The sequence below is a fragment of the Poeciliopsis prolifica genome, unplaced genomic scaffold, assembly GCF_027474105.1.
Source record: "Poeciliopsis prolifica strain line A6 unplaced genomic scaffold, Auburn_PproV2 SCAFFOLD130, whole genome shotgun sequence".
Taxonomy (NCBI): domain Eukaryota; kingdom Metazoa; phylum Chordata; class Actinopteri; order Cyprinodontiformes; family Poeciliidae; genus Poeciliopsis; species Poeciliopsis prolifica.
The window spans coordinates 540,140-557,500 of NW_026562505.1; the positions used below are offsets into that span (position 1 = coordinate 540,140).

Consider the following 17,361-nt stretch of genomic DNA (forward strand, 5'->3'; position numbering starts at 1 on the left):
TTTGAATATTGGTATAATAAAACTGGGCCAATATTAACTACTAATATTTATTTTTTGTTGCCGTTTGTTTTTAGAGGGGGAGGAAAAAGGTTAGTCATATGGTCTTTGTTCTTGTGACTAATGCAACACAGAATTGTGGGAAGTTTAACTGAAGAAAACAGTGGAGAAGTCAATGTGTGGAGAAATAATAAAATAATATCAGTACAGGTAAAACATGTAGTACAACTTTAGAAGCTCAACCAAGAAACATAAATTATTCAAAGCATTTGAGTAAGTGCAAAGATCTGTTTCATTGAACATTGAAACACAGACTTTAAAACTATATACTTCAAATCTGGGTTCAGATGATGTAAAAACCCACATCAGGCACTTTGTACTTCAACCAGTTTTTTTTTATTTACAGACACAGCAGTTTTATCCTTAATGTTTCGATGGAAGGGAAGGATGAATGAAAAACAACCTTTTACTCTTCAAAACAAAACATTTTAAGCATTGTTAGTAGGGTGATCTTCATGCAGCCTGAAAAACAAAATCGTGAGTTGTGAGAGCCAATTCTTCAGACAGAGGGATCAGAGGTGAGGGGTTGATACAGGGCAGGAAGACTGATTCTTTGGGCCCAGTGGCAGTTTCTGATATGGGCAAAATGGGCAACCACCCAGGGTGTTATCTTGTGGGTGACATGAGTGCCCTCAGCCCCTCACATTGTGTATATTCTCCTCTCCTTCCTCCCCCCACTGCTTTCAACCGGAGGATCGGATTGTCAGTAGTGCACCCAATCCACCTCACTCCCTTTGTAGAGTGCTTTGCCCAGAGTGCCAAACTGGCTAGGACCGCCTCAGTTTGGGGCTCATGTAGCAGTCCGACTGTGAATGCAGCAGGGACAGCAGTGCAGTGATTCATGGATGAAGAGATCACACTCCCCACAGAACACACTGCGGCACAAAGGACAGGCGAAGACCTGGAAGCCAGCAGAGAGAGGGAGAAGGGAGAAACATTCCAGATGTTGAGGAATGATTGGTCCAACAAAGCTGGTCAGTAGCTAACATACCTGGCCTGGAATGTGAGAGCAAATTATTTCCCCAGTTTTAGTTAAATTAATTCATTCTGGGTTCCCTTGAAACACAATTTGTGTATGTTTTAAACTCAACTGACTGTAAGGCTACAATGGTTGTACAAAATGGAAAGAAAACTCATTCTAAAGATTACAAATTTCAAAGAAATGCCAGGGTCTTTAGGAACTCAACATTTAACACTATTACAAACACACAGCTGCTTTCATGTTGATAAATATATGCTACAACTTTTTATACAAACCAAACATTCTCATTTATGTAATAATTTCCAAGAAGAAATAGAGCTGGTGCTCTTCTTCCTTGAAGATCTAAGCCCGGGCTGTCTAACTCCAGTCCTCGAGGCCACTGTCCTGCAGTTTTTCCACAGGTACAAAACACAGGAATGAAACGGTGTAATTACCTCCTCCTTGTGTACATCAGTTCTCCAGAGCCTGGCTAATCACTAATTATTCTATTCAGGTGTGGTGCAGCAGAGGCACATCTAAAAGTTGCAGGACACCGGTCCTCCAGGACTGGAGTTTGACACCCCTGATCTAAAGAGTAACCAATTTTCTGAATTCTACTTACATTTTTATCTTTCAGCTGCCCTTGACAGGCCTGACAGAACCTGAAAGAAATGACACTTCAGGTCACACATCACAGCAATAATGACACAGGTAAGTGAAAATAAGCATTACCTATTCTGTTGATAATTCTCAGCTGGACTCTCAACAAATGCTTGGAGGGGAAACAGATGATGAAAGGATCTGGCCAGATGTGGAGCAGACACCAGTGTCAAACCTGAGAGGTTTGATGCACACAGTTAAAGCTTTGTCAACTTAAAGACATTAACAGAGAAAAATGAGCATCAGCTTCATAAAACATTCCATACACAATGAATGCCTGCATCACACATACCACAGACTTTACACTCCACAGGAAGCTCTGTGTATTTTGCTTGACACTGTGGACAGAAGTATCCTCCTAGAGTCAGAGCCGGGCTGCCACTGCTGTCCAAATGACTTGGAACAAACACACACACACACACACACACACACACACACACACACACACACACACACACGCACGCACACAAAACTCATTGTGGGAACCAGCTGTTAATATGGTGGAGTTTCTTTTTTTCTTTACTCACGACATGCTGAATGACGGTTTGACATCTTGATCATTCAGAGAGGCTACAGTGTGCTGAGGAAAACCTAAGCAAAAATGGGTTCATGTTAGTATCAACAGTCCAAACAAAGCACAGACAAAGAAGCTGGCTCTAGCTAGACGGCCTGAATACAATTACATCTTTTTAATGCCATTTTACTCATTAGAACCAAGTGCATTTCAAGGGCCCTGGAAACTTGATTTTCAAACAAAACACAGACTCAATAGTCCAGGTAAGATGCCTCAGCTGTTGTCTCTGGCTTGTCATGCTTTTCTGGAATGGATTTAGCTTGACAAGCCTTTCAAGGCTGCAGCTCTCCCTATTGCTTATGCATCTTTTTCTACCATACTTCTTCCTTCCACTTAATTGTATGTTAATATGCTTGGATACAGAGCTCTCTGAACAGCCACGCTCTTCAGCAATGATGTTTTGTGGCTTCCCCTGCTTGTGAAGAGTGTCAATAACTCTGTTCTGGACATCTGCCCAGTTAGTGGTATTCCCCATGATGTTTGCCCACTGACCTGGAGTGAGAGAAACTTCTGCAGGTGTCTTGAGTTAATTAGCTGATTAGGGTGCAATATTATGACATTCCACTAATGACCTTTTATACAGTAACAGTATTTTAATAATTAAAAACTACATGTATTTAATGCCTAATTGATCGTAACAATAATCAGTGTTTGCCTTGACAACAGACTGGGACTGGAGATGCAGCAGTGAAGCATCTATAAGAAGGAGGAGAGTGGATAGGACTTCTTGAGGAAGCTGAGATCCTTCAAGGTTTGCACCAAGATGCTGCAGATCTTCTATAAGTCTGTTGTTGAGAGTGTCTTCTCTTCTGCTGTCAACTGCTGGGGCAGCAGCATCAGAACCAGGGACCTAAAAAGGCTCAGCAACCTGAAAAAGAAGGCTGGTTCTGTTCTGGGAGCGACTGTGGAACCTTGTGAGATGATAGTGCAAGGAAGAATTCTTCATAGGATCAAGAAAATTAGGGACAACCCAGTGGACTGCCAGTGGACCACCTCAAGCAAATTTTCTGGGGGAAACCCCGACTCCCCTTCCAGTGCCAGAATACTTTTAATCTATGACATAAACTGAAGGAAACAACAAGAAACATTTCAAGAAACCAAACATCTCTTTCAGGAGAGGAAACTCAACTTTTATAATGCCGGCAGCAAAATATGTTGCAATTCTGGTTAATTTAGAGAATATGAATGTCAAACATTCTAGTACTGACCCATTCGTATTAAAGAGCTTTCCGATGAGAAGCTTGCTGGCGGAGGTTTGACATGAAGCATGAGCAGCTCTTTGAAGTGACTCTCATCTAGGATGACATTGTAGGATCCACCCGTGTCTCTGGTCAGAACTGTGCACACTCGAACTTCCGCTGACAGGCCAATTACTGACACTCGCACCTTAAGAGACTTCAGGGTCTGAAAGGAAAGAAAAACATGTAATTTGTGCTCCTTGTTGCCAAATAAGTTGGAGAAAAAGAATATTACAGCGTAATAAACAGTGTAACTAAACAAAGTGATAATAAACCAGTATGTGAACCTCAGCACAAGTGATATACAGTGATATACAGTGAACCCTCGCTATAACGCGGTTCACTTTCTCGGCCTTCCAGATTTTTTGTGCAGTTTTTCTCACAGTGCATTGTGTTGTGCGTCCTGATTAGCTAAACACTTCTTTTCTACCTGTGTGCCAATAACGTTACGGTATTTAAATATAAGTCATACAGCTTGGCAAATTTTGGCAAATATTTTTGCCCAGAAGAAAAAAGAGCAACAACAACTACCGATAACTATGTCCTTCTTTTGAAAAACCATACCTACACCACAGGCTTCAGAAGAAAAAGACACTGCAGTGGATCCAGGCTGCAGCGTCACAGTCAGAGGCACAGTGAAATACACTAGTCACGATTTGTCCAACTACACTTCGTATTGATGATTAAAATGATTATTTTACTGTAGTTATTTGTAAGAAAGCGTTATATTGTTAAAAAAAATGCTTGAGCATGAAAACAGGTTTTGTTCTTTGGCTTCAATGTAGAGTATTTAATTATGCTGTTTAGTAATTGTAAAAAAATAAAGGTTACTACTTCACGGATTTTGTCTTATCACAGGTTCTTTTTGGAACGCAACCCCCGCAAAAAACGAGGGTTCACTGAATCTGAAAATGTAGTCAGATAGATCACAAAAAAAACACTCTCTTCATAACAATGACTTAGCTTCTGTGTCAGAAGCTAAGTCCATCAACATAGGATTGTCTCTGGGTGTTGTGCCTAGAGTCTATGCCCTAGACGGATATCTGGACACATAACTCTTCTAAATACCTGCCTGGGATTAGAAGTCTGGAATTAAACATGTCTTCACCTTGATTAGCTCATATATGTTAGCTGGGTCACATGTGGTCAGGCTGCTCAGGATGATAAGGATTTCTCTGCTGGTGTGTCCAGGCATGTGCCTTTAGAGAGAAAGAATCTTAAATGTTGATGTTTCACTCAAAAAGCCTCTGTGGAACAGCATCTGTAGTGAACCCACTTGAGAGTTTGTATAGCCAGGCTGAGAGAGTTGTACAGAGAAGGCTCTCCGATACATGAGCTGTCAACTGCTTTCTTCAGAGCAGCAATGTGCTTCTTTGGATTTCCTGTTGGAGAAACAAAATAAAGGATGGGCAGGTTTAACTGGCACATCAGAGACTGAGCACCGGAGGAGTGAGCAGGAGAAACCCTGCAACCAACCCATTTACTCTCTCTGGTGATGCACAATATTAGGAAAACATGTAAACTGTTGGAAAGACAACATGGTGTATAATACACATAGTTAGCTGAACAATATGAATGTGTTTTGCCTTGGATTCATTGGAAACTTGGATCCAAGACAAGAAGCAGTCTATCAGCTACTGTGAACAACTGGACATCACTATTTCTGGTAACACAGTTTCATTGGAAAGTTTCACCTGGTTACATCTGCTGCTTCAGAAGAGAAACAGCTAATCTGTAATTTATTTTCATCTTTTCCAGAACATGCTATTGGTTCCTGAAACACTTTGTTTCATTAGAAAATGAGGTCACATCAAACAAATGACGAGCTGAGAGACTGAATGCATTGCACTTCTATAATATATTTGTTGCAGTCCAAGCTGTTCATTGGCTCCAAGAAATATTTGACTTTTGAATATTTGACTTAGAGTTACAAGCTGCTCTCTATATACTGTATAGAGATAAATTAAAAGTTTGCTAAAAAATATGCTGCTCATATGTCCCTTCAGTCACATTAAAGGCATGGTCCATCTGAACCTCATATTTAGACCTGAGTTATTTATTTGTTATGAAATGATAGATTACTATAGTAGGCATGTCAAATAACTAATTTTGCTGGACAACAAATTGTTCTAGAAGTCATAACAAATAAGGGTTGTTTTGAAACCATTTTCAAGTAAAATAATGGCATAACGCAAGATCTTTGAGATCTTTCGATTCAATAAACTGCCAAATCATTGAACATTTAACACTTGAGCTGGAAAACATTTTAATTGTATCCAAATAAGCAAACAACAACAGGTACAACAAATAAGTTAGTTATGAAGTCTCTATAAACAAAATTGTCCTTCAAGAAAAGGGTTAGTTGATGTCAATGCACCAGACTGAAGACTTTATTAATCCAATATTGGTAGAAAGAAAAAGAAAAACAGTAAATCATGTAAATGGAAATTACTGAGTTTGTTTTATTATGCAATTACTTAATTTATTGCAACAGGCCTAAACCATAGTTGATACCATATGTATGTAGAGGTTTTTTTTTTCAACTGGCAAGCTCGTCTCTGTTTAGTGAACCAGGAACCATTAAAAGATTTCTGTTATCTGTGCAGATAACTGTGCAACACCCTGAGGCAATCCTATGTTGATGGACTTAACCTCTGAAAGGGTATAGCTGACTCTGGTACAGTACACTGGCTAATGAAAAAATATTTGATCCTTAAAAAAAAGAAAAAAGACACTAACATTATGGATCAATTCAGGATATGGGTAGATGAGGCAGAAGTCATTAAAGAAAAAGAGTGTGTAAGCCTGGGGGACTACAGAATGTCAGATGCCATGGTTCTAGAATCGTTCTCTGTTTAAATCCCTTTTGAAACGATGATTCATTCATTTCCAGAGTGCAGGAAATGGATGCAAGTCCACAGACTACTGGAATACACTGCAGCAGGCTGAGATAAGCCCCTCTGCACATGAGCAGAGCAATGCTTCCTGTTTCACCATTCAGTACCAAAGACAGCTTTAATTCAGATTTTGAAGTCTGATTGTTTATGTTGCACCCTCTAAAAATCCAGAATACTGAAACAAAGTCTATATTCAGATTAGGCTTTGACAAAAATATGTGAATAAAAAAATATACTAAAAAGTTTTGTTTAGGATCTACATCAGGTGTGAGCATAAATGACTATAAAAGTGGTCAAATATATTACTGACAGGCAATGTTCGAAAGCATAACTCTTAAATCCTCCTAAAATAGCATTCTAAATTTTGCGCAAATTTTCACAATTGCAATATGAAACATATTGAGCTCTTTTATGCTTATTTATTAGGACCCCATTAGTCTCCATTCAAGTGGTTATTATTCTTCCTGGGATCCAATTGATAAAATACAAAAATATTCATATAAAATGTAGGACAATGTTGAGCATGTAATGCAGAAGTACCCGTTGTATGCACAACATTATACATAATTTTTACAAATTCCATATGTGAACATGGAATTTTTAAAAGAGAAATTCCAAGTGTGCCATTTAAATCTCTGATGTTCTGAGGAAATTATTTCCATTCCTTAATTGCTATATTGACAGATTTTTTTATGACAAATTGTTTTAGCACAGTTTAGCATTACATTTGTCTCCCTACAGTATCTGGTAAAATGATTAAATATCAGAATAAAAACTTTTCATAAATGATTTATGTTTCCTGTTAGTATGACTTCCTTTATAAATATGAGTAAATCATGCACCAACCTAACAGTCAATAGAACCCACTAAAGTGTGGTGCATTTCATTAACACTTGTAGAGGATGGACATGTTATCACTAAGTGAGCAGCCTTAATCTGGACTACCTGCAGCCTTGACTAGCCTTGACTAGACCTCATAACTGAGCCTGGTCCTCATAAAACAGGTCAAACATAGTTGATTTGTGCATATGAACCACTCATGGTGGTTGGACTGACAAATACATATTCAGCATATAACTAATGAACTTTGATCCTCACCTGCAAGTTCTGTAAGCTTCTCAGCCCTTTTGTTTTTGGTGGTGATAATGCCAACCTGGAATTAAACACAACCCATTCGATAGCTTAGCTAAATAATCAGAGGAGCTTTAGAACCACCCCTATTTACCTGAAACAATGCCTGTCATCCTGTTTACATGCACTTTAACATTTATTACCCACAACATCACTACTATTGAAATTGAGAGAAATAAAAAAAATTAGACAATCAATAGAAATTTATACTGCTGCTTAGTGCTTCATATTCTACCAATGACTGAGCAGTTTTGAAATTACAGAGCAATTGTTTGATTTTTCTTAAAGTAATATTTGAAACACTCCTTTTTGTTAGAAGCCTGTTAAATGTTACTGAAACTGACAGAATGTAATCTACACATAAATGGAAATATTAATATTTACACTTACACTCTTGTGTGTTGGGACAGTGAGGCTGCAAAGTGCAAACATTTGTCTGACATCACAGCATAACTGAATCAAGAGCTCAACATTTCATTTACAGGTATACGGCTCTGATCCACAGTTCAGAGGACAGCAATAATGTTGTGAAGTCAAAAGACACATCAAACAACACATTTACATCAGCAGTTACATTTTGGCGGCAGCGATTGTACTTTCAGCCAAACTCTGGAAGATCCTTCATCATAAACAACACAAAACACATTGCCAAAAAAAACATGAGAATTCATCGGGTGGAAAAGGCAGAGGCTGTTGGACCGAAAAAGTGTTTCTCCAGAAGCCCTTAAGAGTAGCTAAATATTAGTAGTGAAATATTATTCACGCTAATCTTTTTCAACTAACTATCTGCTTGGGTGCTAAAAGTGTTAGTTGAAACACTTTGATGTTCTGTTCCAGATAATTTTCTACAGTCTTCTAAGTGTAGGTGGAAGACAAAACCTAATGTAGTTTATTTCAGAAAATTCCAGATGCCCTTCCGCCACAAACACTGAACATGTTGTCCGTCTCCTCCGTTCTTTAAGCGTAAATCATACCTGGCTGATGGGATTCTGGTCAAAATATTCATCGATGAATCCCTCCATCAGCTGAAGATGAAGAAAGGGAATATGGCTTAGAGAGAATCACCATGTGCAGTAAGTGGTGCCAGGTGAGTTCTGTCTCACCTTCAGGGTAGAGGTGAGACGGTTGGGTTTTAAGTCCTGGTCCTCCATACTGCGTGAACAGTCAATAACAACATATAGGTGGCGCATCTAGAGCACAAGACAATGATAATCTCCTCTGGGTTTCAAAATGACTTTTATGATAACACAACATGGGTGTGAGGTTGTTTCTGATAATACCACCAGACACTGGTCTCACTCAGGGCAACGCTGGAGCCAGGTTCCTGACTTAATTCAAAAATATATTAGCACTGACACAGGTGTTGGTGGCTATTTTTCTAATAACTAGGCTGATGTTAGCATGTGAGATTTATTTTTATCTTGTTATCACTTGACAGCTGGAGGAAGATTGATCATGTGGCATTTGTTTGGTCCTGTGACTGTGATAGTAATGCAAAACAGGATTTTTGCGAAGTCAACAGTGTGGTCGTTTTTTTTTTTTTTTTTTTTTGAGGTGTCAAAAGGGTAAGGAAATGAATATAACATTAGTAAAATCAGTTATTGGCCATGACAGCAATATTAATATTTCATGTCAATATCAGCCCTAATTTTCATATATGTGTATCCCTAATTTAAAAAAATGCTGACAATAAGCTTGGCTGGTTTGCTTTGGTTCTTTTCATTAACATTAATTCCACTGGCTGAACTTATACAATGTCTAAAGCTGGTTGTCTCTGTACAACGCTTTTATTCTAAAGATACAATATTAGTGTGAGAACATAGCATCTATTAGAACTGTAGCTCATATGAGATCTGCCAGCTGTAGTGTCACAGTATGAACTGAAAAACCAGTGGAGAAGCAAAGACCCAGACTTCACTCACCATCCCAAGTCTGACTTGTGCATGGCTTTGTGTCACCCTATGAAGGTAAGCAGAGCAGGGATGTAAAAACCAGGCTGAAAAAGCACATGCAACTAAAGACTAAAATACATCACATTCAATAAACATATGCCTTTTGAAAATAACTTTTAAGCAGGTATTAAACATATTTTTCATTAAATCCAGGTTTCTGTTTTTAATTTTTTTGTTGAACTGATGTGAAATTCTAATTGTGTCATATGTTTGACACAACATACACAAGTTTCCCTTTTCACATGGTAGTGCCAGCTTGTGAATGATAGGAGCTCACTCTGCTTGACCTCACTGTTTGAAAAGGTCATTTTATTACTTAACTGATTATTTTCCACTGATTTAATAATCAGTGGAAATTGGTCCTTAATGCAATTATCACTTAATGATAATTATTTCTATAATACATCAGCTTTTCTAATAGTATTGAAATTGCTGTCTAATGCACCTTTTTCTTTTGGACTCGTACAGGATCTCCTCCACTGTGGCTTTAAGGGAGCCAGACTCATCCTCCTTAAGCACCTCCCTGTAGAAATTCAGGAATATGCCAGGTAGTTGCATCAAATACAAGCACATGTCCTAACCTGAGAATATTCTCACATTACACATCTTACCATGTCCTTTCATAGCCTCCTTCCCAGCGCTTGGCTCTCTCTGGCTCTTCATCCATAGTGTCTGCCAGTCAAACACAGTGAAACAATGATCAAGTCCAAACTATTTAACTGGAACTGCCAAATATAAACTCGTCTGTGAACTGATGAAGAGTGTGTACAGTTAGCACACCTCAAGAACAACAAAGCTTGAAGAAAAGCAAAAATATATTTCACTTATTGTTGTTGATTAGGTTGTCATTGTTGCTCTTTTTAACTAACTGTTAAAATGCTTCCTCAAACAATAACCAGGGTCATGACCATCTAACATTTCGTTTCTTAGGTCAAAAGCTGGAAAGTTTTGGAACCTCTCCTGAAAATTAGTAACAGTGGTTGCTGATTAACCAGATTTGTGGTCAAATGTTGGATTAGTGATCATTACATATTTATGTCATTTTTGTGTTTATTTTTTCAGTATTTTGCAATTCAATTATATGCTTGAAAGATTCACCACCAGTAAGAGGCTAAAAATGAATCTTCATGACTAAATCTTGTACAGTTACATGACAGATTTAAAATCTACTAATTAATGTGGATAAAGCTTTATCATCCATCACTACTCTGAGTCCGAAACACAATGAGCTGAGGCGAAGCTGTTTTAGGGACAACCACCAGAATGAGGGTCCAAACGGGACAACAAAACCCGACTGAGCCCGCTTCATAGATTTTCACATAATGCCAGGTGAGTTTGAACATTTTTTTCTAAATAAATAAAATCTGCATTGTTTTTATCAAGGTGGAAAATAAAGTAAAATATTAAAGAGAAAAGGACACGATGAAAAACAAAAAGACAGAAGTATCCCTTATTGTCCCTCACAGGGGAAACCGACTCATTTCAGCAGGAAGACCATCTTCTTCTCCAGCTTCTGCTCACAAAGCTCAGCTCTCGTTGTCTCCACGAAGAATTAATTACAGATTAATTCTACGCTAAATTAGAGGATTAACCTTTCGCTCCCTTCACTTACCAGAAGTTTATGTGTTATTGTCTTGAAACCAGAGATTTAACTCGCAGTCCATCCGCCAGTTGGTGCACCACAAAATTCTTTCCGGAAGGAAACACGCTGCAGCGACGATCCGTGACAGACCATTTATGACATGTTTAATTAAAACTCCGAGTACAAATTAATAAACGTTTTATTGTGCACAGTGCCGTTTACGTTGCAGAGATGAAAATCCTACAGATATGTCAGTTAAAGAACGGCCCAGCAACAACAAAATCAAAAGTATATGATTGTTGTTAAAATGTAATTCAATTTGGTACAGTAAGAAAAACACTTGATAGGCCAGACATGCATCAATCAGAAACTTCATTTTCCAGCAAGCTGCTGCTCCATTATTGAATATATCCAAGAAAAATACTGTAAAAACTCCTGAAAAGAGTTCATCTCAAATTCCAAAACAGTCATATGATATGGATATCACAGGTTCTTGCACTAAAACTTTAATGTATACAAAAGCTAGCTTTAGCATGTTATGTAGAAAAGTGAATAAAATAAGCCAATGTATGGAGGCAGACTAATAGCAAGATACAACAGATTTTATACACAGCAATTGAATTTGGAAAGTATTCTTAATGCAAAAATACAAAACTATACTCTTTTAGTCATCTCTTGTGGTGAGAATAGAGTGAGAGGCTTGATTAAGACATTCTTTATACAGAGATTAAATAAGATGTTTCAACCGAATCAAGTCACAGGAGAATGCTCAGGGGCGGCGGTCGTATTCACTGATTTTGGTCTTGATGTGTGACAGTTTGGATTTTAGATATTTACATCTCCTCTTCTTCATCTGGTAATCTGGGGACTGACAAGAAAAGAACATACAAACTTTCATCAACGTGGGTTGACACATCCAACACAAAGCCAAGTTCAACTTTGAAACATCTTTGACTTAAAAACAATAAACTGAACCGCCCGCCCTGCAACAACATTTATAGAACAGATTTAGGTGTTTGGGTTGTGCCCAGTGCTTTACAATCAGCTGCTGATTCATACTCCTGCTGATACAGTGCTTGTCCTCGGCTAAATGAAGAGCAGCTCTTCTTTGATTGCAGGAGTAGATTAGCTCTTGACCCTCCCAAATCCAAAGGTTCAGCGTTGTGTTTATTAGGCCCGAGCAGCAAAGCACTATGAAGGCCTATTGTTTTTTTATTCAAATTTTATTCCAGTTGATGTCTTATATCAGGGGTGCTCAAGTCCAGTCCTCGAGAGCTACCATCCTGACACTATCAGATGCATCCCTGCTCCAACACACCTGAATCAAATGAATGACTCGTTACCAGGCCTGTTCATAGCTGAGCCTGGTCTACTGGAGTAAGGCTGCAACTAAAAGTTGCAGGACGGTAGCTCTCGAGGACTGGACTTGTCTTATATCAACTAGAATATCTGGTTTATATCAACTAGTATAATTCAAAGGATTTTAGTTAATTGTTTTTTTTTAATGTTACATATAGAAATTAACATGACATTGACTATCATCTCCCCCCAGTGTTGTCCTCTCTGACCTTCCCCTACCATTCAAAGTAAGACCAAAGGATTTAGAGTCTGAACTAATTAACCAAGACATCATTTATAAAGATGAACTATTGAGACTTCATTCTGTGTTTGTCCTTACATGCTAAATATTAATTCAATTTTTCATAAAAATGTCCAATTTTAGGAAAACCCTATAAAGGTTTTACACCTGCAACCTTCCTCACCATAGTTTTGTTTATCTTATTTTTCGAGGCTAAAAGTTAATCTCCATGGTCAGCTCATTTCATTGAGCACTGCCATGGACACAACTGCTTTAAAAAAGCTCTTGAATATTTTAGAAAATTTTGGTTTTTAACACAACATGTCAAACAAGCAACACACACTCAAGGACACACACTGGACCTGGTTATCAGTAAGGGTGAATATTTCCAATGTCTCTGTAACTGATGTCGCCCTGTCGGATCACTTTGCTGTTATCTTTGAAGGTTCTTTATTCTTTGACCCACTTGGACAAACAGCTACTGTCACAAAACGTTCTTTCACAGAAAACACAGCAGAAACATTTAATCAAATCTACTCTTCTTCCGCACCCTTAAGCTGTAATGATGTAGATCAGTTGGTAGATGATTTTCAGTCTAAAGTTTCATATATCATTGATTCCATTGCCCCAATTAAAGTAAAGGTTGTGTCTGGTACGAAAAAATCTCCATGGAGAAAAGCACAAACAGTTCGATCTGCAAGACAACTCTGTTGCAGAGCAGAACGAAAATGGCGTAAAACTCAACTTCACGTTCATAATGACATCTACAAAGAAAGACTACGTAACTATCACTTAACACTAAAACATGGAAGGGAGGCTTTCTTTGCAGATGTTATTAACAAAAACATGAACAATACTGGAACTTTATTTGCAACAGTTGACAGGCTCACAAACCCTCCTATGACGTTACCACCTGAACTCCAATCTAATGCTGCCTGTAACAAGTTTTCTGATTTCTTTTCAGAGAAAATTCAAAAAATCAGAGGATTAATCTGCACATCAACTCTAAAGCTAGAACCATTGCTGTACCAAAACAAAACAAATACAGGAAAAATGACCCAATTTCAACTACTGAATTATAGTAAAAATTATAGTAGAAGAAATTATAAGTCAATTAAGTTCAAGCTCCTGCTGTCTGGATGTCCTTCCCACACATTTCTTTAAGAAAGTCCTGCTTGTTATTGTTACTGATCTGATCCAAATAGTAACTCATCACTCACATCAGGCGTTTTCCCCCAGGCTTTGAAAACAGCAGTGATCAAACCACTGCTAAAAAAGAACAATCTGGACAAATCACTACTGCAGAATTGCAGGCCGACCTCTGACCTCTGACCTCCCATTCATCAGCAAAGTTATTGAAAAAACTGTGTAAACAATTAAATAGTTTCCTCATGATGACCAACTGCTTTGACTCTTTCCAATCTGGTTTTCGTGCTCACCACAGCACGGAGACTGGCCTAGTCAAAGTATTCAATGATATCCATATAAATACGGACTGTGGGAGAACCACGGTGCTGGTTCTGTTGGACTTCAGTGCAGCTTTTGACATATTACTGAATCGACTGGAGAGTTGGGTTGGACTCTCCGGTTCAGAGCTCAACTGGTTTGATTCTTTCATAAAGAACAAGGATTTCTTTGTTTCAATTGGAAACTTCTCATCAAAGAGGTCAAAGGTCACATGTGGGGTACCCCAAGGTTCAATCCTCGTATTTAATATTTATATTCTCCCACTAGTTCAGGTTATAATAGGAAATAATATTAGCTACCACAACTATGCGGATGACACAGCTCTACATTACGATGTCACCAGGTGACCTTTGACCCCATCCAATCACTGAATAAATGTTTAGAACAGATAAATGTGTGGATGTGCCAAAACTTTCTCCAGCTGAACAGAAACAAAACTGAAGTCATTATTTTTGGATCTAAAGAGGAACGATCTAGAGCTATGGATCTAGAGCTATAGATCTAGAGCTATAGATCTAGATCTATAGTCTAGAGCTATAGATCTAGAGTTAATGCACAGCTTCAGTTATTACAACTAAAAACTAACGATCAGGCCCAAAACCTGGGAGTAGTGATGACTAGAACCTTCAGAGCCACATAAAGACGATTACAAAGTCGGCCTTCTATCACTGAAGAACATCTCCAGGATTAGAGGACTAATGACTCAGCCAGATCTAGAGAAACTCATCCATACGTTTATCTTCAGTCATTGATTATTGTAACAGCGTCTTCACAGGCCTGTCCAACAAATCAATCAAACAGCTGCAGCTGATCCAGAAGCTGCTGCTCCTGTTCTCACTAGAACCAGGAAGATAGAGACATAACAGCAGTTTTAAAGTCTCTCCACTGGCTCCCTGTAGCTCAAAGAATAGATTTTAAAATACTGTTGGTAGTTTATAAATCACTGAACGGTTTAGCACCACAATACATCAAAGATCTGCTGTTGTTGTATCAACCTTCCAGACTCTCAGGTTCTGGTTCTGGTTCTGCTCTGCATCCCCAGAACCAGAACCAAGAGAGGAGAAGCAGCTTTCAGCATCTATGCACCAAAAATTTGAAACAAACTTCCAGAAAACTGTAAAACAGCAGAAACCCTGACTTCCTTTAAATCTCAACTAAAAACACACCTGATTAGAGTTTGATTTGAAAAGTAATCAATTAAAAATGTAATGATGTAACAATGTATTGTTTATTCTATGTTGCATGACTTTGTATTTTTGTGTTTATGATTTGAAATGCCTTGCTGCTGAAATGTGCTATACAAATAAAATTTGATTTGATTTAATATTCCTGGGAAGTAATGTCCACCCACTGAAGGTTGGGACAGTTTTTGTCATTTATCCACTCATCTGGATGTGACGTTTCTGGGTTGTCAAGATATATCTCATTAACTAATGTCAATTTGGATTAATAACTTATTTCATCATGCTGTGATAAACAGTTGTAGTGTGCTGACAACATGCTGGCTAATATTAAAACAGCAAGTCATTGGGGGTTACCATGTCAACTGGTGACAGTTTAAAGGGGGACTGGCTCTTTCTGCTGTCAGGTTGCATGTGCATCCACTGTATTTAAAAACAAATAATCCCTCTATTTTTATTATTGTGGATAATCTTGTTTTTAAAAATATTTTTAATATTTTTGTGACATATGTGCAATGAAATGGTTGCTACACAGTGAGGTAGATGGAATGGGAAGCCACCTGTTCTCTATACCTGCTTTGTCCACTGATCCTTTAGATTTTATCTTTGGGGAATACTTATGGTAGGCTTACGTGTTGACCGGAGTAATTAGAACGTACAGCTGCTGAGCATCTTTTTAATATTCATCCCAGTATACTACAAGAAACGGAGATAATAAAGACTAACATGTTAACGTCAGTAGCATGCTGGATGCTACCTTCATGTAGGGTTTAACCTTTCAGAAAAGGAAATAAGGGTTGCCTTCCACAGTGGACACACCACAACCTTTTTATGGCTGCTTTTGGTAAAAATAAAATAAATTTAAAAAATCAGTTGTGCAATCATTTATTATGGTTAGAGTACCCAAAAATTATACTCAAATCAGAGTATTTTAAAGTCAACATGTTAAGTAAAAGCTTTAAATAAGCAAGAGTAAAAAGTATTTAGTAAAGTGTCTACTCAAATACTGTTTAATTGATCATAAGACACGATTTAATGTTTTTAAATGTGTCATTAAACAGCCAAAAATAAAATATTTTGTGCAAGTTCCGGTATTTTAAAGTAGGCTACTTTTTAAAGTAGTAACTTACTTTAACACAAGCTGTTAAAGTAAGTTACTTTAACTCATGGTGGTCCAAAATAGTCTTTTGTGGTGGAAAAGTTCTTTGTCCACTTCAGATTTATCATTAGAGTTCACAGTTTGGCTAACCTTACCTTCTTGAAGCTTTTGACTTGAGTGTATTCATTCAAGGCATCCTGTAGTCAGACCAATTCATTGTTAGTGTCACAATTTAGAAACATATTCAAGATTCATGCACAACTTTGATTATGTAAAAAACATAGTGGCTGCTCCAGCACTACTCCACTTTAATTCTTATTATTTATTATCACAGTTCTGAAACCATTTGATGATGATAGAAATATACAATAAATGCAAACACAAGCTTCTAGTTCCCCACCTAACTCACTCCAGCATATTACAAAACTGACATCAAAGAAAAACCCAAACCAGAAAGCCAGGAATGTGTTATAATTAGTACTGGTATGCAGTACAGGTACTGCATACTGATACCAGTATGCAGTCCTGACAGCACTGAAATTTAACAGCACTGAATTTGCACTCTGATGAGACCCACTTGTCAGATTAAAAGTATGTTTAAAAAAAGATTCTGTATGAAATTGGCTTTCATTGGTCTTATGTGATATTCTAGCCATAGATATAAAGTTTTCAGTAACTATAAGCACAAAATCATCATAAAAGACAAAAAGGCTTCAAAACCTCAGTCTATATGGGATTAATCTAAATGTGTTTCACTTTATGAATTGAGTCAATGAAATTAATTCACATTTCAATATTTTGATTTATTTAATGCCCTCACCAGATATTGTGGACTCCCCTCAGGGAGCCTGTCCAAGTCTCCTTCCAGGTCAGTTAGGTTCTGGTTTAAGTCATCCATCCCAGCCTGTAGATTCTTGTATTCAAGATGGTCTCGGTCAAATTCTTTTTTGTAGTTTAGACGCTCTTGTTCATTCATAATGGGT

General features: G+C 37.8%; 1 protein-coding gene and 1 pseudogene across 3 annotated transcripts; both read right to left on the bottom strand.

Annotated features, from left to right (window-relative positions):
• Window positions 1-391: 391 nt before the first annotated feature.
• On the bottom strand, window positions 392-11,163 carry LOC129355320 (general transcription factor IIH subunit 2-like). 3 transcript variants are annotated; one of them, XM_055024827.1, is made up of 15 exons: window positions 11,083-11,163; window positions 10,082-10,142; window positions 9,916-9,993; window positions 9,441-9,477; window positions 8,622-8,708; window positions 8,493-8,543; window positions 7,486-7,540; window positions 4,767-4,872; window positions 4,599-4,689; window positions 3,461-3,656; window positions 2,206-2,269; window positions 1,971-2,062; window positions 1,751-1,853; window positions 1,641-1,680; window positions 392-958 (listed from the first exon to the last, which is right to left on the bottom strand). In XM_055024827.1, exons 2-15 carry the CDS (start codon window positions 10,135-10,137, stop codon window positions 848-850), a joined length of 1,167 nt encoding a protein of 388 aa, XP_054880802.1. In that variant the 5' UTR covers window positions 10,138-10,142; window positions 11,083-11,163; the 3' UTR covers window positions 392-847. The 3 variants fall into 3 exon arrangements, with proteins under 3 accessions (XP_054880802.1, XP_054880801.1, XP_054880803.1); XM_055024826.1 differs by having other exon boundaries at window positions 1,971-2,074; XM_055024828.1 differs by lacking the exon at window positions 11,083-11,163 and having other exon boundaries at window positions 1,971-2,074; window positions 8,622-8,670; window positions 10,082-10,118.
• A 90-nt stretch (window positions 11,164-11,253) lies between these two features.
• Window positions 11,254-17,361, bottom strand: part of LOC129355327 (uncharacterized) — a 25,383-nt pseudogene continuing 19,275 nt past the window's right edge.